This window comes from Daucus carota, chromosome 6 (assembly GCF_001625215.2).
Source record: "Daucus carota subsp. sativus chromosome 6, DH1 v3.0, whole genome shotgun sequence".
In the NCBI taxonomy this organism is placed as follows: domain Eukaryota; kingdom Viridiplantae; phylum Streptophyta; class Magnoliopsida; order Apiales; family Apiaceae; genus Daucus; species Daucus carota.
In genome coordinates, this window is record NC_030386.2 from 2,902,403 (window position 1) to 2,925,057 (window position 22,655).

General features: G+C 36.1%; 4 protein-coding genes across 4 annotated transcripts; all 4 read left to right on the top strand.

Moving 5' to 3' along the window:
- Positions 1-6,024: 6,024 nt before the first annotated feature.
- Positions 6,025-7,350, top strand: LOC135147080 (probable aspartic proteinase GIP2). The gene has a single exon (XM_064079506.1). The coding sequence runs from the start codon at positions 6,025-6,027 to the stop codon at positions 7,348-7,350; it is 1,326 nt and encodes a 441-aa protein (XP_063935576.1).
- A 1,243-nt stretch (positions 7,351-8,593) lies between these two features.
- Positions 8,594-9,907, top strand: LOC108225619 (probable aspartic proteinase GIP2). The gene has a single exon (XM_017400547.1). It carries the CDS (start codon positions 8,594-8,596, stop codon positions 9,905-9,907), a length of 1,314 nt encoding a protein of 437 aa, XP_017256036.1.
- Positions 9,908-15,397: 5,490 nt separating this feature from the next.
- Positions 15,398-16,635, top strand: LOC135147081 (probable aspartic proteinase GIP2). Its single transcript, XM_064079507.1, has 2 exons — positions 15,398-15,518; positions 15,848-16,635. Exons 1-2 carry the CDS (start codon positions 15,398-15,400, stop codon positions 16,633-16,635), a joined length of 909 nt encoding a protein of 302 aa, XP_063935577.1.
- Positions 16,636-19,393: 2,758 nt separating this feature from the next.
- Positions 19,394-22,573, top strand: LOC135147061 (protein REVEILLE 7-like). Its single transcript, XM_064079437.1, has 5 exons — positions 19,394-19,524; positions 20,580-20,711; positions 20,801-20,912; positions 21,063-21,124; positions 21,246-22,573. The coding sequence occupies exons 1-5, from the start codon at positions 19,504-19,506 to the stop codon at positions 22,236-22,238; spliced, it is 1,320 nt and encodes a 439-aa protein (XP_063935507.1). The 5' UTR covers positions 19,394-19,503; the 3' UTR covers positions 22,239-22,573.
- Positions 22,574-22,655: the final 82 nt, after the last annotated feature.

Here is a 22,655-nt window from a genome sequence, read left to right on the forward strand (position 1 = left end):
ATAAGAATGGACTTGGTGATTTAAAGAGCTACTAGGAGTCTCTTGGGGCAACTTTTTTCCACTTCCTCCTCAAAATTCAAGTTAAGAGCCAATATATTTACATCTCTTTAGAGCATCTCCAAGAGGCAAGAGCCTCTTAAATATAATATAGAAAATATAGCTCTTAGCAATTTAGTATAAAGTTAAGAGCATGAACTTCAACAATGATCTTTATATTTTTTCTCTATATCATATTTTATTCATGATGAGCTCCACTGTTACAAAGATCCAAATTCAATAGTGGGGATGAATTGGATGGAAATAATTTTTTATTGATAAAAATAAGTTAAGAGCCAAGTTGTGGCTCCTAAAAAAGTGGAGAGAGAGCACGATTGGATAGCCCAAATGGTTAAGGGTTTATCCTAGAGAATGAGCTCTTAACTTTTTGAAATTCTAAGAGCCTCTTGGAGCTCTAGCTCTAATTTATACATGGCTCTTTATTTTTTCACTTGAATAGAGAGCCTCTTGGAGATGCTCTAACTTGTCAATATATTTAGTTACTTGTGCAGAAAACAAAAGACCAGAATCTGACCAGAATTGTTCTTCATTCTTTCTGAACTATTGGTGCTAGACTTGCTGCTAGTGCTGGCTACATAAGAGATGGTCTATTGTAACACGCATTAAATATTTCCTATGCCAAATGCTAGTCAGGGCCTGTAGACATGGATATCGGTTTGTAGGGAAGCAAGAAGGACTAGAGGTTTTGTGGTGCGAATTAAAAGGCATCAGTGACTAAAGAATTGTTAATCTGTTATGCCTTGCTTTCGTGGATACAGGGCAATTTCCAACAACTTCAATTGTCATTGGAGGGCATCAAATGAAAAATTATCGTCTTGAGTGCGATCTCTACTCCTCAAAGCCGGGATCAGCTCATCACTTCCATTCTGAAATACTCCCTCGACTCAAGTAGATTCTTTAAATACCAAATCAACTTGGATAATTTCTAGCACAGTAGGCCGTAGCCGGTGGGAAAAATATATACTAAACTATATCTTTTAAGTGCTACTAGATTTTATGTATTAATCTCGAAAGATGCTTCATGCTAATATGTACTCTCCATATATGTCGCTGCCATGCACACTCCCCTGTTAACGTTAGATTCATTCTGCGGATCATGTGACCGACAAATTTTTATTAAAGTAGTGTGAAGCTTCCTCAGCTCATTCCCATATGTGCATAAACTAAACAAGACCTAGGTTTGGCCAGCCATCAATCTTGACAAATATGGGTACATACTACTCTATTGTAAAACTAGAATTAGAAAACAGTCGAGCTAAATCTTAAATATTGCTAAATTTTCCCTCTCGGTGGAGACTTTAAATGATTTTCTTACTGGTTTTTTACTAAAAGTTCGGATTTGAAATGGAGCCTTGGCTAGCCCCGCCTTAGGTCCGACACTGTATATAAATACAGGTCTCTGTTGCACTCGGTTTTGGCACTTGATAATAACCATTTCTTCACAACAATGTCTTGTTCCATTCACCACCACTACAGTCTAATCTTCTTATTTTTTGCTATTGCAGTGCTTTCGGTTTCAAGCCACGGGCCTTTATTTTTTTCTATAAGGAAAGACACGAAAAGACTCCAGTACTACACCTTCTTAGAATTTTCGACACGAGGAAACAATGTGCCTCTTGTGATAGATCTTGGTGGCACACACACCTGGTTGTATTGCCCTGGCTTTAAGTTACCAACCTATAAGCCAATTATGTGTGGCTCTAGTAACTGCAAGAAGTATGACAACATTACGCGAAGATGCATGGGCTGCACTTACAATGCCTGTGCTGTCCCTGCTTAATTACAGTGATTTCATAGTTTCTTTTGAAGCCTAAAGCCACGGAGAGGAAGCCTTATTTGTTGATGATACCAATGGTTTTTATTAGTCAGATTAACCTACGAAACTCCCAAACCGTTTATGTTCGCTTGTACAGCTGCTAATTTCTTGGAAGGTCTGACAAATGAAGCCAAAGGTATGGCAGGCCTCGGAAATACATCAATTTCCTTACATGCACAATTGTCGAAATAGTTCAAAGTACCTCATAAATTTGCTCTTTGTTTGCCCTCTACATCTGAATATCCACTCGGCCACATGTTTATAGGTGGGGGGGCCATATTATTTTCATCCATACAGTAAAGACATTGCCAGAGAATTACTTACCACACCACTTGTCGTTAACCCTATTCGTGTAGTCCCTGAGTTTGAACCAGGCAAGCCTTCATATGAATATTACGTAAGTCGATCATAGACCTGTGGTTTTCAATGCTTCTTTACTATCCATCAAGGAAACTTGGGAAGGGGCTGCTCGATTTAATACTGGAGGTACTCTATTAAGTATTGTTACTCCTTACACAAAATTAAGACTTCCATTTACAACGGTCTTGTTAGTGCTTTTACTAAGGCTTCAGAGTTCAGAAAGATGAAAAGAGTAACATCAGTGCCACCTTTTGGAGCCTGTTATAGAGCTAAATCTATAGTAAAAAGCCAGACTGGACCTGTAGTGCCATATATTGATATTGGTCTGGCAGGCAACACGCATTGGAGATTGTACGGTGCCAATTCCATGGTCGCAGTGAAGAAGGACGTGTTATGTCTAGCATCCATCAATCAATTTGAATCTCCAAGAACTTCAGTTGTCATAGGAGCGCATCAAATGGAAAATTATCTCATTGAGTTTGATCACGTTTCCTCAAAGCTGGGGATTAGCACTTCACTTTTGATCTGAAATACAATTTTCCTCAAAGTGGAAAATTATCTCATTGAGTTTGATCAAGACTGTTTAATTTCTTCAATTTCCAAAATAAGTTGTTCTCTGAACTTGTGTCTTCATAATTTTGTTGATGGGCATAGCAGGTTATTATATTCTTCAAGAATTATCATGATGTATATAAATGTGTGGTAAAAGATTTGACTTCTCTCAAATTGAGATCATAATTTTGGGCAGACATTTCTTTCCATATGTTTAGAAACAATTCGGTAAGCCTGCTTATATTTTAGAGGATGCCTAATGTGTTGAGACCACTATTGGTTCATCAGTCGGATGACATACTACTCACCCAAGGATTTCATTCACCTTTTCAAATTCAGACCTCTGAGAGCTCCATCTAATGGAACCAAAGGTGTGACAGGCCCTCGCCCTGCAGATACACCACCGTACCAGTGAGAAAGTGGCTATTTCCGACAAATATAATTTCGACTAGACGCAGTCCTATATATAGTTTTAATCAAATACGGTCGAATATATTAATCCGTTTAAAAAAATGTGGTCAACAGAAATTCATTAACGAAATTTTTGTTGATTTCCTGACACAAATAATATTTTCGACCGAACGTTATTTCGACCAAAATCATGGACGAGAAATCTTTAGCATTCTTTGGAGGTAATATTTTTTTCTTTCAATTGATTATTTTCGATAATTGTGTCGCAAGCTATAATTTCACACGGATATTTTCGGCCGGTTATATTTCCGACTATATTTGGTCGAAAGTATTGACCGTCAGGATATACTGTCGAAATCAGCCGCTTTACATGGTGTGAATTTCATTACGGCAGAAATCACAACACAATTTAAGTTAAAAGTTAAAAGCTTAAATCTAAATCCAAAATATCGGGTTCACTATATCCAAAATTTCAGATTTCGGATCGGATTATTTTGCCTCCCTACTGATAAGTTAAACAAAATTTTCATGTCTTAGTTTAAATTTAAAGTTAAAAACTTGTGTGAAGAGTCTATCGGATATTTAAATTTAAAGTTAAAAGTTTGTTTGAAGAGCCTATGCTCTAAGGGTACTACTCCCTCCGTCCCAATAAGTTATATACATTTGGTGAAGACACGGAGACCAAGAAAAAGAGTAAGAATGAGTAAAGTCAAATGAAAAATGGGTATTCGTCAAAAAAAAAGAAAAAAAAAAAGGGTAAAGTGACGGGATCCATTTGTATTTAATTATAGATTTGTGATAGTGGAGGAAAGTAGTGGGTGTAATAGTGTTTTTATTATTATAAAATGAAGATAGTGGAAGAAAATAAGTGGTGTAATAGTGTTTTACATTATTTAAAGTTGCTATTTTAGGAATGTATAGAAATGATGGGACATCCAAAGAGGAAACTGTATATAAATGACTCGGACGGAGAGAGTACATTTTAGCAGTCCGACTGCTTGAACAAAATCATAGACTTCCATCTACAGAACTCTCGTCAGTACTTTTTGCAAGGCTGCAGCGTTAAGAAAGATGAGAAGAGTCTCATCAGCGTGTAACAAATCTTAATCTATAGCCGATACATACATAGTAGAGGTAATTGCATATCGCACCCCCTAATTATCGTTCAAAAACGATATTGTACCCATACTTTGAGAAACTCAACTCGCACCCCTTATCTTTACAGTTCAAACCCGAGATGCACCCCTCTGCCGTTAACGCCGTTAACTCCGTTAAATCACTATACAAGTAATTGCAAACCGGACCCCCTAACTTACGTTCAAAAACGATATTGTGCCCATACTTTTGGAAACTCAAATCGCACAACCTATTTTTACATTTCAAGAACGATACGCACCCCCCTTTGCTAACTTCCGTTAAAATACTCCATCCGTCTCAATTTACATGTCCTTTTTGCTTTTCGAGAAGTCAAATTGGCTAATTTTTGACCAACTATTAGAAAATATTTATTTATTATTTTAGGAAATAGAAAGTTACATATTAATATAGACTAAATTCACTTCTTGGTGATATTTTTTTTTAAATTTTTATTTAATGAAGATATCCTCAAGTCAAAATGATTTTACATATCAAATTATTTTAAATTTTTAGTGGTATGTGTATTAAGTACTTAAAATATAAACTATTTTAAATATAAAAATAAATATTATGTGATATTTTTATAAAATATACACTTTTATCAAACAAAAATTTGATATGTAAAATCATTTTGACTTGGGGATAGCTTAATTAAACAAATTTTTTTTTTAAAAAAAATCATTAAAAAAGTAAATCTAGTTTATTTTAATATATAACTTTCTATTTCCTAAAATAATAAATAAATATTTTCTAATAGTCGGTCAAAAATTAGTCAATTTGACCCCGCGAAAAGCAAAAAGGACATGTAAATTGAGACGGAAGGAGTATTTTAACGGAAGTTAACAGAATTTAACGGAATTTAACGGAAGGGGTGCGTATCGTTCGTGAAATGTAAAGATAGGGGGTGCGAGTTGAGTTTCTCAAAGTATGGGTACAATATCGTTTTTGAACGATACTTAGGGGGTGCGATATGCAATTATCTCTACATAGTATTAAATTGTCTGGCACCGGAGATTTTATGCTGCCAATTCAATGATCTCAGTGTAAAGTAGTGTTATGCCTGGCCTTTGCGGAAGTTCAATTGTCAGAAAGTGCAACATATATAAAACTATCTTTGTGAGTTCGACTGGTTCCCCAGAGCTGTAAAACTCGACAAAGCGACATTTTAATTTAAGCAAGGATACAATGCAAACCACTGAATCAACGTTTTCTTTGAAGATTAAATTTCATACCATGGATTGTTTTTGCAGATTGTAGAATTTTTTTCAAACTATTGGTAAATTTTTTCCTTCGTAATACTTTTTCAGAGATGCTAAGCTCTGTGAGTACATCATTAGCACTACTATTTCTTTTACAAAATTTGAGACTTCCCATCTATTTATGTATTTTTAATAAAATGTATATGATAGTTCATTCTTCAGATAATTGTTAATATTAATATCAAATACTTTTTTATAGGACTGCTAGAAACTTAGATGTTACCTGCTAGAAATTCAGATGTTACCTCTAATACACTAGCAGTAATATATGGTTAAACCTCCCTCACTTCCTGCCATGCATGTGTTGCTAATACTAAACGGCTACTTGCTAAACCAGGTCTCGAATTCCCGGCCATCAATCTTGACAGAATTGCAGACTACAGCTTCTATAAATGTCGGTCTCTCCTGCACTAGTAAACCACTTGTACAACAATGTCTTCTTTCATTCATCACTGCTTATTATTCTTTGTCATCGCGATATTTGCAGTTTCAAATGCAGCCAAGCTCAAACCCAAGGCCTTCGTTTTTCCTATAAGGAAAGACGCAAATAAACTCCAGTACTACACCTCATTTGAAATTTCCAAACGCGGAAACAATGTGCCACTGGTGCTGGATCTTTTTAGCCAACACACCTGGTTCGTTTGCGACGGCTATAAATTTCCAACCTATAAGCCCATTATGTGCCACTCTGATAAATGTAGAACGTATAACAAAAAAGGGGAGCCTTGCATGATCTGTGAGCCTAATACTGTGTCTCGCACGCCAGGCTGCACTGTCGGGGCCTGTACTCTCTATTCAAATAATCCATATGGTATCTTTTTCGGTCAGGGTGCTCTAAGCCTCGGAGAGGATTTCATATTTGCCATGACTACGAATGGTGTATCAGTAGGAACAACCTACAAATCTCCCAAACCAATATTTCCATTCACCTGTTCAGATGCCAATTTTTTGGGTAATCTATCCAATAAAACCAGAGGTATGGCAGGGATCGGAAATGGAATAACTTCATTACATGCACAATTGTCATCACAGTTTAAGGTACCTCATAAATTTGCTCTTTGTTTGCCCTCCACATCTGAAAATGCACCAGGCCACATGTTTGTCGGTGGAGGGCCATATTATTTTTCGCCATATGGTAAAGACATTGCTAAACAACTGATCACTACACCACTAGTTGAAAACCCCCTTAAAATCAGGGGTGTGACACAATCAGGTGAAGATGCTGAGTATGATTTTTACGTAAATGTAACATCTATTAGTGTCGATCATAAACTTGTCTCTTTCAATGCCTCATTGTTATCCATCGAAAAAGATGGATTTGGGGGTACTTCATTTAGTACCACCTCTGCTTATACAATACTAACTTCTTCCATCTATGAGAGTCTTGTTAGTGCTTTCGTCAAGGCTGCAGCATTCAGAAAGATGATCAGAGTGGCCTCTGTTGCGCCCTTTGGAGCGTGTTTTGATTCTAAATCAATTGCCAGAAGCCAGACAGGGCCTGTAGTGCCATATATAGACATTGGTCTGGCAGGCAACACACACTGGAGATTTTACGGTGCCAATTCAATGGTCGCGGTGAACAATGATGTGCTATGCTTGGCCTTTGTGGATGCACCGTTTGTTAGAAGTTCAATTCACATAGGATCACATCAAATGGAAAATTATCTTATTGAGTTCGATCTCGTTTCCAAGAAACTTGGGATTAGCACTTCACTTTCTTTTCGAAACACAACTTGCAGCCAGTCTCGAGGCATCTAGATTTCATGGATTTAATATAATCCCCAGCATCAGAAGCTAGTTCGAGTCTAGTGAGGACTTTTTTTTTTTTTTTTGATGAATAAGACTGTTTAATTTCTTTTCAAATTGTATTTTCTTCAGAAATATTAGTGTTATTTGTACTTGGAATTTGGTTAAATGCTGATCAGAAGTATCTTTGTTTGTTATCAATTTTTAGACTGGGTGAATTAACAAGGTACTGCTTATGAATATTTTAGCGTTAACCCACCAGTTCTTCATGCCACGTCCTCTGCTAAATTTGGCATAAAAATAAAGGATTCAAGAATTTTCTTACCTTGAATTGTTTTTTTCTTTTGTCATAAAACGGTTGTATTATACCAAGATTGGAAGTTACAATATCCGGATGGACAGAGTTTCCTTCATTCAAGAAAGTATATCATTTAACCGAAAGTAAGCAAGTTACTCCGGATGTTTAGATAATCCTTTCTAGTCTGTCTGTAAACTATGAATCACTACTTAATCTGTCAAGCTTCTTTATATGTGATAAGAGTACAAGAGTACATAGTGATTCGATGCAAAAAAGCTAGTAATTTTGGTGCATTTTTCCCTTGATAAACTTTGCTTTATAAAAACATACAGACTTGCTTAATTTGCATGTCGACTAAATTAAATGTACCAGTGATGCTCTGGCTTTACTTAAAGAGATAACAAGATGCCAGAAGAGATGGTGGTATTTGTTTCAGCCTTTACGGCTTGTAAGTTACTTATAAGTTAAGTCAAACGGGCACATTATAAGATGCCGGGAATAAATATATGTGGGTGTGAATCTCCAAATTCCATGGTTGTTAGACTTTCTGTATGATACTGTATTGACTTCGAGAGGGTCACGTGCCCTTTGCTAGGGTTCGAAACAAAGATATAAGCCTGTTATGATTTCGAAAGGGCATTGAGCAGGAGCAACCAGTACAGGTGGTTTCTTATTTTTATAAGCATACAAATTCTGGTCAAACTAAATTTAAATTACAAATCAAGTAATACAGATCCTTAGAAGGCAATTTATGGACTGTTTTCAAGTGTGTTCATACCATATCTGGTCTTCCATATCCAGCTATTCTGGCAGTACAGTGGCAATAAAAAATGGTACTCATCATGTGTGCTTGTATAATAAACTAGATTCGAATATGGTGGATTCTTGACAGATCTGAAGACTACTCTCCTATAAATGTGACTATGTTCTGCACTAGCAAACCAGATCTTGAAAACAATGTCTTCGTCAAATCGCCATAGTCTAATCATCTTGTTCTCTGCACTTGCATTTTTTTCAGGTTCAAATGTAGCTAATTCGGAAAAAACACAGCCCACTGGCCTTATTTTTCCCATAAGGAAAGATACAGAAACACTCCAATACTACACTACTTTAAACATATCCAAACCAGACAACAGTGTGCAGCTAGTGATGGCTCTTGGTGACCAGCACACCTGGTTTAACTGTGACGACTTTGATTTACCGACTTATAAGTCCATCAGTTGCAACACAGAAAAATGTAAAAGGTACAGGGGCTACGATTGCATGGACTGCAGTCTTCTGATCCCTGTCCCGCCACGCTGCATCAACAACGGATGTGCTGTCACATATGCAAATCCATACGCTTTACAAGCTGTCAACAACAGCCTAGCAGAGGATGCCTTATTTGTTCAGTCTACGAATGGTGTATCAGTCGGATTAACCTATAAATCCCCTCAACCATTTCCATTTTCGTGTTCTGATCTTGTGAGGTACCTGGCCAGTGGAAGCAAAGGTATGATAGGCCTTGTCAACACAACTACTTCCTTGCATGCCCAAATGTCAAGCCAGTTCAATTTACCTCATAAATTTGCTCTTTGTTTGCCCTCTACATCCGAACATTTTCCAGGCCACATGTTTATAGGCGGAGGGCCATACATATTTCCACCGTATTCTAAAAACATTGCTAAGAAATTAATCACCACAAAACTCGTCAGTTACCCTGTCGACACTGACAAAATTTACACAATAACAGACCCTTACGACGAATATTTTATAGATATTAAATCTATCAGCATTGACAAAAAACTTGTCCCTTTCAATGCTTCTTTTCTATCAATCAACAAAGATGGCTTCGGGGGTACCACATTCAGTACTAAAACTCCTTACACAAGCCTACAGACTTCCATCTACACCGCTTTTATCAGCGCGTTTTCTGAGGCTGCAGCTCACAGGAAAATGAAGAGAGTAGATGGACCTTTTGACCTGTGTTTCAATGCCACCAGCATTTCCAGAAGCAAGACAGGACCTGTGGTGCCACACATTGATATCGGTTTCGCAGGGGCCAAGAATGATTGGAGGCTTTACGGTGCCAATTCGATGGTCTCAGTGAGTGAACAAGTGTTATGCCTGGCCTTTTATGATGGAGGAAAATATCCAAGAACTTCAGTTATCATTGGAGGGTATCAACTGGAGAATTATCTTATTGAGTTCGATCTTGTTTCCTCTGAGGTCGGGATTAGCTCTTCACTTTTAACTCGAAATACAACTTGCAGCCAATCCAGAGCTATATGATTAATCTCCTAGAAATAAGTTCTGGTTGGACAGTGTGAGCAATGCCATGAACAGAAGTTTGCACTGTCCTAGATTTGCCGGAGAGTTAATTTAAAAGAAGTTACTTATTATTTTAATTAATAAAGTGCAAATTTATTCTTATAAATTATAAGAGCATCTCTCATGGGGTTGGTTATAAGACATTGTGCTTCGATTTATTGACTATATTGGTCGGTTATAATTAGAAAAGAGTATGCTATTAATATTTTAGATTGTTATAAATAGAATATATCACTTCAGTATGGTAATAAATGAGGTGTAATCTTTCTACAAATTTCTTAGAGCATCTCCAATGGCGTTGGCTATAATCGTTAACTAAATTGGATCTATAAGACATTATGTAAAATTTGTCGAACCTGTAAGACATTGTGCTTCAATGGTATTGGCTATATTGATTGGCTATAATTTAAAAATAGTATGTTATTAATATTTAGATTGTTATAAATTGAATATATCAGTTTAATATGATAATAAATAATATGCAATCAGTGATAAGGAGGAAAATAAATTGCGGGAGATGATGTGGAATTCGCTACAAATCTGTAGCGGATCGACAAATATAGCAATCCATAGGGGGATGGCTATAATTATACACAAGAGGTTGCTGTGGTTGGAGTTCTATTTTTTGTGAATATTGACTATAAAATTTAATTTTGGAAAGCTACGTGAACTTTTAGCTAAGGGCTTGTGAGGGTTGGGGATGCTCTTACATGCCTACGGAGGTTCGACAAATATAGTCATCTAAGAGGTTGGCTAAAATTATAAAAAAGAATAAGGATGGTTGGAGTGTGATATTTTCTAGACATTGATTATAAATTTATTTTTGTTATGCCAATTGCCAAATCACTTTTTAGCCAAGACATTTTCATGGTTGGATAAGTGTTTGTTTGTAATTTAAACCTATAGCTTAGCAAAATTCTTAAAAATTTTAACTTCTTAACACGAAACATTTGGGTTAGAGACTTCTTGATCACATGCCATCGTGGCATTAGCTCAGCCCCTATCCTTTATCGTTGTGAAGATGGAAAATAATGTGACAGGAGAAAATGGACTTTTCAAAAGGTTTCCAAAAATATAATTTCTAGAGCATAATGTAACGTAATTTGTAATAGGGATATCTCTAACACTATTATTAAAACAAGAAATGATATGATACAAGAATTTACAGATTGAAGACCAGATGGATAATGGATCAAACAACAACAAAAATGAAGTATTCACATGTCACTGGAAGAAATTTATTAATATGTTCACGCCTCGGTAAAGTTCTAAGGGAACAAAAACTGTCTACATATTCAGTATTAAGTGCTAGTGGATTCTAGTGTCGTCATATTGATTATTCGTAATCAGTATTTGAAGCATGTTTAACCCTGAATGAAATGATTAAGATATTTATCAAGGACGGTACGAAGTTCGAAATCAGTGTTCGTCATTTGTGAACCAGATTAGTGCACTAAACGCCAACACATATATAGTTGTTAATCGTGTTTATCGAACGGAGAATTGATCAGGTCAATCGATACAAGTCAAAACAATCCTTCAAAATGTTACAGGGATTGACAGCTGCTGATTAATAGACAAATCAAAATGAGTCATCAAAACACTATATATATATATATGAGGAAGATCCTAAGAAAACTCAGTTTATCAAGAAAACCGAGAAACCCACTTAATCACCGTTGATTTTATAATCATAATAACATCATTTTGCTAGTAACATCCAAATTTTATGACCGGAAAAGCTAGTTTATTAAAACTTATCAGATGTAACATTATTCTGATAGGGTAACACATCTATCTGATAGGGTAACAACTCTTTTTAATCAACCCAACAATGTAACAGCTTTATCTCAGAAATAGTGTGTATAATATTCAATGTACGCGTGTAACTTATGATTCATATATAGTGGATATGTAATATGAAACAAAGGGAGTATTTTATAAAAATTCAAAATATCAAAATTACAATGATGTTGAAAATACACATTAAACTTACTCGACATGCTTGATATACACCAAAAATGTTTAGGAAAATTAGCTGCAATTAAACAAAAATGTTTAGGAAAACTAACAGAATGCACCGGTAACTGTCTTAAATGACCAGTTTGAGTTCGTTGACCAACTTGATTTATCGAACCCATTTCAGTGACTCAACCAAGTGGCCACTTTAATCCCTTATTAGCATCTCCGGAGCCATGAAAAGAAGGGTAGTCTCCTGAAAATAAACAAAAAGATATTAAATTTTATAAAAAATAATAAATTGTATTATCATTTTGGATACTACTCTTGTGATTTTTTAACTACCCGCGGAGTTAGCATTAGGATATCATTAAACCTCCTCGCACTTCCAAAATCATAAATCTTAAGTCTAGGCACCTGAGTGAATGATATTTCTCTGGTGAAGATAAGTAAGAGCTCATAGAAGCTGCCTGATCCAATCATATATACACAAATAATAATATTAATGCACAATAATAGCATAGAATTTAGATACAAGTGATACGGTAGCGTATAATTTGGACACAAATGGTATTCTTATTACCTTAATGATTTCATTAGTGATTATTCCCTTCTCCAAAGATACCAAAAAAATGGCAATCTACACCAACATCCTCTAGTAGCATGTAAACTTTTCCTTTGTAAGACAACACCTTCTTCAACTTTATAATATTGGCGTGCCAAACAACAACGATATTTCTCTAGCTATGTTAGAAGGTATGCTATTATCCACCAGTTCAACACATTTCATAGCAAATTCTTCACGAGTCTCTATCATAGACTAAATACAATTCTCCACATGCCCCTACTCCACGAATATTAGTTTGTTTATATCTAATGAATGGATTCACAAAATCAGACTTGCTCGAGACTTGTAAATATGACATAAATCAAGCGAATTGTCAAGACAAATAGTAATATAGAATTTATTAATACTATTGTTATCATTAGGTAGTAGGTATTAGGTTACTTAATTCATTTACTTGAATCATTAAAATTCTAAAAGTGCTTTATATAGCCAAGACAATCATATCATTATCATTATTAATAATATCATCATCATCATCATCATCATCATCATCATCATCATCATCATCATCTAATGGAGTATATGAAAATGGATGTTATCCTCTCTCTTATTTGACATGAATCAGAACTAATATTAACATTACCGTACTTAAGTCATTTACTTGAATCAAAAACTATATCTTCACAGTCTATTCTCAATCTCTTCTATTTATTTATATCTAAAAATCTATCATTTACTTACGGTTTTGTGTTGCTTTATTATCATATAAACCAAAAAATACTAAAAAGAGATACAAACATATAAAAGACCTGACCGAGTTTGTTATTTTACACCAAACTATAAAAAAGATTGCAGAAAGGGGGGTTGCATACAATCTTTTACAAATTAAAAGATTCAAGAAAGCAAACACAAAAAATTGCACAAAACTAAGAACACCAAGTATTTAAAAATACCGGTGGATTGTTTGATCCACCCGTGAATATATATTAAGAAGAATCTGTAGATTTTTACAAACTCACAACTGCTGGTTTTCAACACTAGAACTTACAATAAAAACTCTAGCTCTGATAATGTTTCGAACAGTTCTAATGTTGCTACTAATTTGGTTATATATCCAAAGTTTTACAAAGCTAACTTGGATACAAAAACTGCACTCTAAACAACACTTTGCGGTACCACATTTGTCTTATGTATGTATTCTGAATTGTCTTCATCTTTGACTGATCTTCTTCAAATAATCCAAGTTGCATTGCATAAAACAGATGTGTTTCTGTTTCTTCTTTATTGTCTCAAATAGGCTACCATGTCCAAATTAGTGTAATCAACCCATGTGATCTATCAGATTTAAGCTTTAGTCACTTTCAACGGCTGCTTGTTCATCCATTGAAATGTGGCTCATCCGTTGATTGATTTACATTCAGCCGTTGAGAATTCTGGTCATTCATCCGTTGAAAGTTGTGCAGACTTCATCCGTTGAAATATTACTGATTCATCCATTGATCATCCTTCACTTAGATAAAATTACATTGCATTGGATATTTACAATTAGTCATCCTATTCTACCCATCTGTTGATGCATCACAAGAAAATACAAGTACCATTACAACTGATAAAATGATAAAGATTCTAACCTGAACATTTTACATTGTGTTATGTTATCATCAAAAACTATCGATTCCTAACAGAGTTCAACAAAATAAGGGAAAATAAAAGCTCAGAATTGAATATATGTATTACATGTTCAGCTTTCAAAACTCCCTTACTATTGACATTTTCATTGACCTTCTGCAACTCACCAACCAACAGTGATTCAGTTTTTTGAAGCTTTGACATCAAATTTTATCCAATTTGTTCCATCCTTATCAACATATGTTACATTGATGGAAACTTTTACGATTACAAAAACATATCAGCATTTTGATAGTAATGATGAGGAAGGTGGGGATATAGTGATGGTTAACGATATGTACATATGTATCAAAAAGAACTTATTGTTAGTTGGCTAAGTTAGTACTAAGTAAAGTTAAAGAGTTAAAATAAGTTTTTTAAATTTTTCTTCCCACAGAACAATATGACGATAGTTGGGAATAGAATCAAGCTAAATAAAGTTGAATTTGACCGTCGTCAAATATTAAAGATAATATAATGGCATCTTATCTTTCTCTATTCAAGTTTTTGCACGAGTCGATTTGAGCATGATAAAATTCGTATGGAACTATCAATTATTATTTCTTTTTGAAAAAACACACTTGCAAATTTATAACTTTATCAGAATCAAGCATACAGACGATAAAGTCCGGAGCAGTGTATAGCCACTCTGTGGACCTAACATAGAATATGAAACTCTTGCTAAGTTATGTGCTACCATATTCACATATCTATGAGCAAACAAGACTAACACTTCATCAAAGTGTTTAAGTAAATCAATACAATCTTCAACGATTGCATGAAAGTAATTGTATTTCCCCGGCTCCCATTAACTGCATCAACCAAGAGTTTTGCATCGCACTCAAACACACACTTACTGCTCTTCCAGTCCTTTGTCCAGGTTAGGCCCTCCTTTAGACTTATGGTCTCTGCTTCTCGCGGATGATAACTTCCCTGGACTACATTGCTTCGGGCACGAAGAAAATTACCTCATTCATCTCTAATAATGCATCCTACGCCTACCTGTTCAGTTCCCAAAACACAAGCTGCATCTGTGTTTATTTTGATCCACCCAGCGGGTGGTTTACACCGCCTCCGCTCCACTGTAGATTGTTGTGCTGTTCTTTCTGCCCTTCCTTCCCAAGCTTTCTGCCATTCTATTAACATACTACTCGGTTTTGATCTTACTCCGAAAGCCGAAGTGTTAACACGGTTCCAGACCCAATTGTTTCTGCGTTGCCAAAGATTCCAGCACAGTAGACTTACCATAGGACGTCATGGGATTGAATAAAAGTCCAATGGACAGACTGAAGAAGCAAATAGGAATATTGATGGAGGATCTGTGGACTGTCCAAATCTGGCCTCACAATGACGAAATCCAGCCATCAATCTTGACAGGTGTTTTAAAATCGAATTTTTTGAACACATTATTGATCTGGAGACCACATTCCCTCAGTTGTTTACAGCGGAAACAACCACGTGGAGCTCGTGATAAATATTGTAGGCCAACATACCTGCTTCAGCTGTGAGTCTGTGACGCGTTAGCAACCTATCGTCCCGTCATTTGTGGCTCTAAGATATATATGGGCGACGGATGCATACACTGCGCTCTTCCTAGCACGAGCACTCCAGGCTGCATTAAAGATGCCTGCAATGTCAACTCCTACAATCCATTAGGCCTCGGAGAGGATGCATTATACGTTGAGTCTATGCCAATGGATTATCAGTCGGATTAAGCTACCAATCCCCTGAGCCATTCCCAATCACATGTGCAGTTTCAGATCTCCTGAAAGGTCTATCTAATGAAACTACAGGTATGGTAGGCCTTGCAAATCTAACAACTTCATTACCTGCACAAATGTCGACACAGTTTAAGCTACCTTACAAATTTGCTCTCTGCATACCATCTACATCTGAATATGCACTCGGTCACATGTTTATATGCGGATGGCCATATATTTTATTACCATACAGTAAAGATATTGCTAAAGAATTGATCACCACACAACTTTCCATTAACCCCATTAGTACTACACTGGTGTATACAACTGGTGACCCTTCGGATGAATATTCCATAGATGTTAAATCTATTAGTGTTCATAACAAACCAGTAACAATTAATGCTTCTTTGCTATCCATAAACAAGGAAGGCTACGGGGGTACCAAATTTAGTACCATTACTCCTTATACAAAACTAGAGACTTCCATATATAGCAGTCTCGTTAGTGCTTTTAGCAAGACTGCGGCACTGAGAAAAATGAAAAACGTAGCATTGGTCGTGCCATTTGGAGCTTGTTTCAATGCAAAGAATATAGACAAAAGCCAGACAGGACCTGTAGTGCCTTTCACTGATATTGGTCTAGCAGGTAACAAGTTTTGGAGATTTTACGGTGCCAATTCAATGGTGTCAGTGAGCAAAAAAGTATTATGTATGCCTGGCATTTGTGGATGTGGGATCATATCCAAGAACCTCTGTTATTATAGGAGGGCATCAAATGGAGGATCATCTTATTGAATTCAATCTTGTTACCTGCAGGGTGGGAATCAGCACTTCACTTCTAACCCGAAATACGACTCGCTACCAATCTAGAGTCATATAGGATTTTTGGACACAAGTTCTGTTTAGATATTGCCCCTAGTCTTTTCAGAACATGTTCATCTTCTGAACTTGGGATTTTGTCGAACTGCTAACTGCTGAATAAGCTGTTACAGTGTTTAAAATAATGATATATTTTTGTTAATCAGGAAATAAACCAAAGTAAGTCTATGGGAGATTAATGTTACAGCAACAAACTAGACGCAATCTGCAATCCGTGTAAAATGTTAAGATGTAATTGATTACTGGTAAATATAGAAAATCAGAGCAAAGTAAAAACATTCATCATAAGCTATTCAGTTTTTGAACTTAGAAGTGCAGCCTTAGGTAATTAAGTTCAACTCCTCAACTAAGAATAAGGAAATTACATCTGGATTTTGAGAGTTCTATCCATTTCTCTCGGTCTGAGGTACTAAGCTAGCATCATTTAAACAACTTTCTAATTTACGCGCGTAAAAGATCAACAGTTCTGAAACAATAAACACAAGTTCACCTGCAGAATTGTCTAGGCGAGTGAAAGTTTCATCTATTATTAGCATATACTAATTGTTCCGTTCATTTTCTGGGATGATCAACTATATTCTCAGCATATACTAATTTTCTAGTTCATTTCCTACAAGATCAACACATAAGGAGTGAGGGAGAGAGTATGCACATGCATCTCAAAATAAGTTTTCTACATAACAGTTAACACAAAGAAGAGGAAACAAATGCTGAGAACGATACTAAAATCTTTAATTCTGCTTAGTTATCATTTTTACTAGAACTATGAACATCAACCAATCTTCAATGCGAAGACCTATTAACATCAACCACATTTCTGGGTGCAGAACACTCTACAGACGATCAATATGGAACTTTATAATGCAGCACACATTTCCGTCGATAGCCTGCACAGTTTTTATGTATAAGATTTTAGGCTTAATGACCTTGTAGCCCTTGAAGTTTGGGTGGAAGTTCCGATGCGGCCTCGAAGTTTAAAAACGTACTCCCTCCGTCCCAACAGGTTCTTTACAGTTACCTCTTTTGGACGTCCCATCCATTTCTTTACATTACAAAACTTTCCCAAAATAGTTAATGGGTCCCACCACTTTATCACTTTTCCTTCCTTTTCACACTACTTTTACTCCACTATCTCTCTTTTATATATTAAAAATCGATGGGTCCCACCACTTCACCCACTTTTCTTCCTCTTTTTCACTACTTTATACATATTTCTTAACCTCCGTGCCCAAACCCAATGTAAACAATTGGGTGGGACGGAGGGAGTATCTTTCAACCCTCAAAGTATCTTTTTCGTACCTTTCAGCCCTTATGGCGTATACGGGTTTATAATGGGGTGGACAAAGTTGACATTTCACACGTGAGGGTTAAAAGGGGCATTAAACATTAAGGGTTAAAAGGAACATCTAATGTATTTTAATGTATTCTTTAGGGGTTAAAAGGAACGAGATGTATACTTTAAGGGTTAAAAGGTACGCCCAAACTTTACCCCGAATGTGAATTGTCAAGTTTATCCCCCGATTTATACCGGTATTTTTGAAAAGGGCTAAAAGGTACGACAAAGATACTTTGAGGGTCGAAAGGTACGTTTTTAAACTTCGAGGCCGCATCGGAACTTCCACCCATACTTCGAGGGCTAAAAGGTCATTAAGCCAAGATTTTAAGTATACTCTTGAGCACTATGGACTGAGAATTTGAAATGATCATATCAACAAGAAAGGAGTGATCTTTTGAGGATTCTCAAACAACCAACATTGCATTCTGCATGCTTTGTGCATCATTTCTGATTACTGATAAGTACTTTGTTTATTGTCCGCCCAGCAATTTATATTAAGAACTCAGTATGACTCAGCTCAGAAGTTTTACTATCAGTCATTGGCAATTTTATTCTTGTTTTTCAATGTAAACTTCTAAAGTAACTCAAATTTTAAGTTCTGGAGGCTTTAAACTTAACAGTTTTAAGAACCCTACATAAATTGTTCTTTTGATATTTTGACTTTTTTGTGATATACTATTATTTATCAATGATTTGGACAATTCTTTAACATATAAGTTAAATAAAGTGGGCCACCTGATATTTATATTTGTTGTCGAAAGGATGGCCAATCAAGAAAATAGCCATTACATCTCTCCGTATACTCGATTTTAAACTCTGGACTAAACAATTTGAGTACTTCTCAAAAAAAAAACAAAGAAACTGGATGTGAACTCAAGATAATAATGTGAATTTGAACTTCAAATTAAGCTCATTGAAATTTTGACATATTTAAATCCGGTTTTAAATTGTTAATTGATTTAATCAGAGAAAATGCAGCAAAACAAATATTTGAATAATTTGAGGCAAATACTTAATCCAGCTATATCCAAAGTGCAAACAAGTGGTGCGAACTAGTGGTGCAAAAATCTGACCATCTGTCACAAGATACTATGTAAATGTAATAATGAAGATATATTTTTGGTGGCCCTGCTTTCAGCTTATTGCTACTTAGAGTACTTGTTTTCATCCCAAGCATCTCTCACAGCCACAAGCTTTGATATTAAACTCATACTTACATTTAGAGAGAGGCCCATGAGGCCATGTGTACCAAACAATCTTGTCCCTTCTCTCTCAGCCACAAGTACTCCAACTCTTTCCTACCCCACTTCACTTCTTGAAATTTCTATACACTTCTTTAAATTTTTCAAGATTTTTTATTTTCTATATATTGACCATATTTGATTCTTTCCCTTCTTTCTTAGTACTATTGTCTTAAATTTGCGAGGACTTTGCATAGGGGAGTGGCAATGATGGTTCAAGAAATGAAGGTAAGTTTGTGATTATTTTATGACAATTTCCATGTCGGGTTGATGCTCTTAAGTACGTACTCTCAATTTATGTGTCATCATGATGTTAGTAAGGATTACATGTATATTTTTTGTAGTGTGGATTGGTTGAATGCATATTTATGGAATAATAATGTGCTGTTATGTTATTGTAGTTGACTAGTTGTGGTTTTTGGTAACTATTGGTATTGTTTGGAGAAAAATTAGTGAATTTTACTATGAACTTGTATCCGAGAAGGTCGTGCTTAGTGCATTAGCTAGAAGTAAGGCCTTTTCTTTGTTAAGATTTTAGGAGAACCGATAATTTGACAAGAATGTGTTGTCACTATATATTCTAATGGTACTATGGTAGTTGCGGCTATGGTATGGAATGGACAGAACATGTCCTAATTGGTTTTCAAGTTAGTCATTGGTTTGATGATGGAGTTGAAATTGCTTTTCTACTATGTTATAAATAGCTGATCACCGATCACATATGCTATGATGATTTGCGGGTTAATAGATTAAGTAGATGATATAGACTCAAATCCCAGTTTAGCAAAACTGTAACATATGGATCATCACAAAGTCCTAGTGTTCTCAGATCACATTTAGGGCAATTATGTCGTCAAGTTTCTGTTGGCATGAAAAATAATTTCAAAAAGATAAACTTAGCATTTCTAGAGTACTAAATTTCGAGAAACTTCTGTTAGGCATAGTTTGCTGTGCTCAATCACATAAGAAATTAACCAGACACATCAGTATTGTTGGAAATTTTGTTAGATGATACATGTGTAATAAGTAGGCTAATTGTTCATATATACGTAGACTTATGGTTGCATATAATGAGGAGAACTGCAGTATGTGGGTGTCGGTGTGTCAATTCTGGTGTTATTAATTGTTTTGGATCTGAGCTTATGATTCATCAGCAGTATAACCCGTATACTTTTATTTGACTCTACCATAGATAGCTTAGTCTCTGATGAGAAGTAATACTTCAGAGTCCTTTCCTTTTTTGACGCTAATAAGGCCACACATATTTTGTGTTTCATCTACAGGGTGAAACTGAAAACACGGGCCAGAATATCTCTGATATGTGCAGACATGAGTTTCCTACTGGTGGCAACTTGCAGTCCGAGACATTAGACCCCAAACCTCTCAGTTCCTTTGAGAATGAATATATGCCAAAGGTCTCATCTCTATCTTGCTGCGTGCTAGTTATATTTTAAGGTGTTAATTTAGTTCAAATTAAGAATGGTCTGCCTTTCCTTCTAAACAGGTCAGGAAGCCTTATACAATAACAAAGCAGAGAGAAAAATGGACAGAGGACGAGCATCAGAGATTTCTTGAAGCTTTAAAGCTGTATGGCCGTGCTTGGCGGCATATAGAAGGTGAACTTTTCACAACGTTTACTGAAATTATCATACTCTTGACCGGTTTCCTTAATCTGATTATTGTTTGTGTTAATGTATTGTAGACTCTCGTACCATAATTGTTTCAATTCAATCTTTGAACCCCCCGTTTCATATTTACATACACAGAACATATAGGCACAAAGACGGCAGTTCAAATTCGAAGCCATGCTCAGAAGTTTTTTTCTAAGGTAGATCTTAGTGTGATTCAGTTAAATGTTTTTATGTATATATTGGTTGCTAAATCATTTAGGATGAAACTAGGTTGTTTACAATGCTTTTATGTAACTTGGTTACGTATTTACTCTTCAGGTTGCACGAGATTTGAATTCTGTGAGTGCTAGCTCCCAAATTTTGGTTGAAATTCCTCCCCCTAGACCTAAAAAGAAGCCTCTCCACCCATATCCCCGTAAAGTGGCTGACCTGCTTATGAAACGATCAGTAGTTTCAGATCAGCCAGACAGATCTTTGTCCACCAATGCCTCTCTTAATGACATGGAGAACCTATCTTCAACTTCAGTCCTGCCTACGATTGGTTCAGACACGACTTGCCCAGCAGTTTCAGAACTGAATACTCATTGCCTGTCACCAATATCATGCACTTCCAACCCTCCTTCTGGCAATACGTCTTCAATGGAAAAAGATCACGAGGGCATGACATCTCATTCATTTGCAACAGAAAATGAATCACCACCGTCGGTCCAAGAGATTCCTAGCTCTAAGACAGAGAATTTATCACCATCTTCAAGCATCAAGCTATTCGGAAAAATGGTTCTGATAGCAGATTCAAAAAGGCCATCTACATTAACAGAAGAGTGTAATGATTTCTTCTCAAAAAGAGCCCATGACGATAGACTCGTTGAACAAAACAAGAAGCTCCTTGAAGCAATCCCAACAGATAACATGGAAAGTCAGGTGTCGTATGAGTTGCTCTGCAGTAGCACGCGGACCTGTGAAAGCCTGTACGAAACCAAAGGGAGTTTAAACAAAGAAAAGAGGCGCACAGATGCAGTTTCAAGAACTTTTCGAGCTGCTGTGAATCTGTCCTTGGAACTAAGATTAGTAGATGAAGGGACTGGAGATCTAAGCTCCTTATATTCAACCAGCAGATCATACAATGAAATATATGGTATACAAACATACCCTGGTACTACTAATGGGTCTCAATATCGAACTAACATTCAGCCAAGGATGAACAGCAGGGGATTTGTCCCGTACAAAAGATGTGCCGAAGAAATTGACACACTGTCACTAGTAAATGTTTCTGAAGAAAGCAAGACGAAAAAGATTCGTGCTTGTTCTTAGTACCCCCTCGCAACATTTGAGCTTCCTGTTGACGTGTGTTGCAGTCAATTACAGATCATGTAGCACTAGAAAATGTTTAAGCAAGCTAAAGATCGGAGAACGGTGAAATTATAACTGATAAAAAATGTACAAGATTTTCAGTCTTCATTGTTTGGATTTTAGATTTGCCGATGTCCCAGAGGCCTAATGGTTATGGGATTTGATGATAGTTAGAGTCCTGCATGCAATGCCTCGTTTCGCAAATTTTACAGTCACCAGAGGAACTAGAACTCCCCTGAAATCGGTTGTGGCGTATAGCTCCTTGGTTAATTATATACAAGTGTTTGTTTCCGGTACTATGCAACTAGAAAGGTACATATTTCATCATACTAACCTCGAATACCAGGCGTGTTCCTCTATTTTGCAGTAAATGGTGTT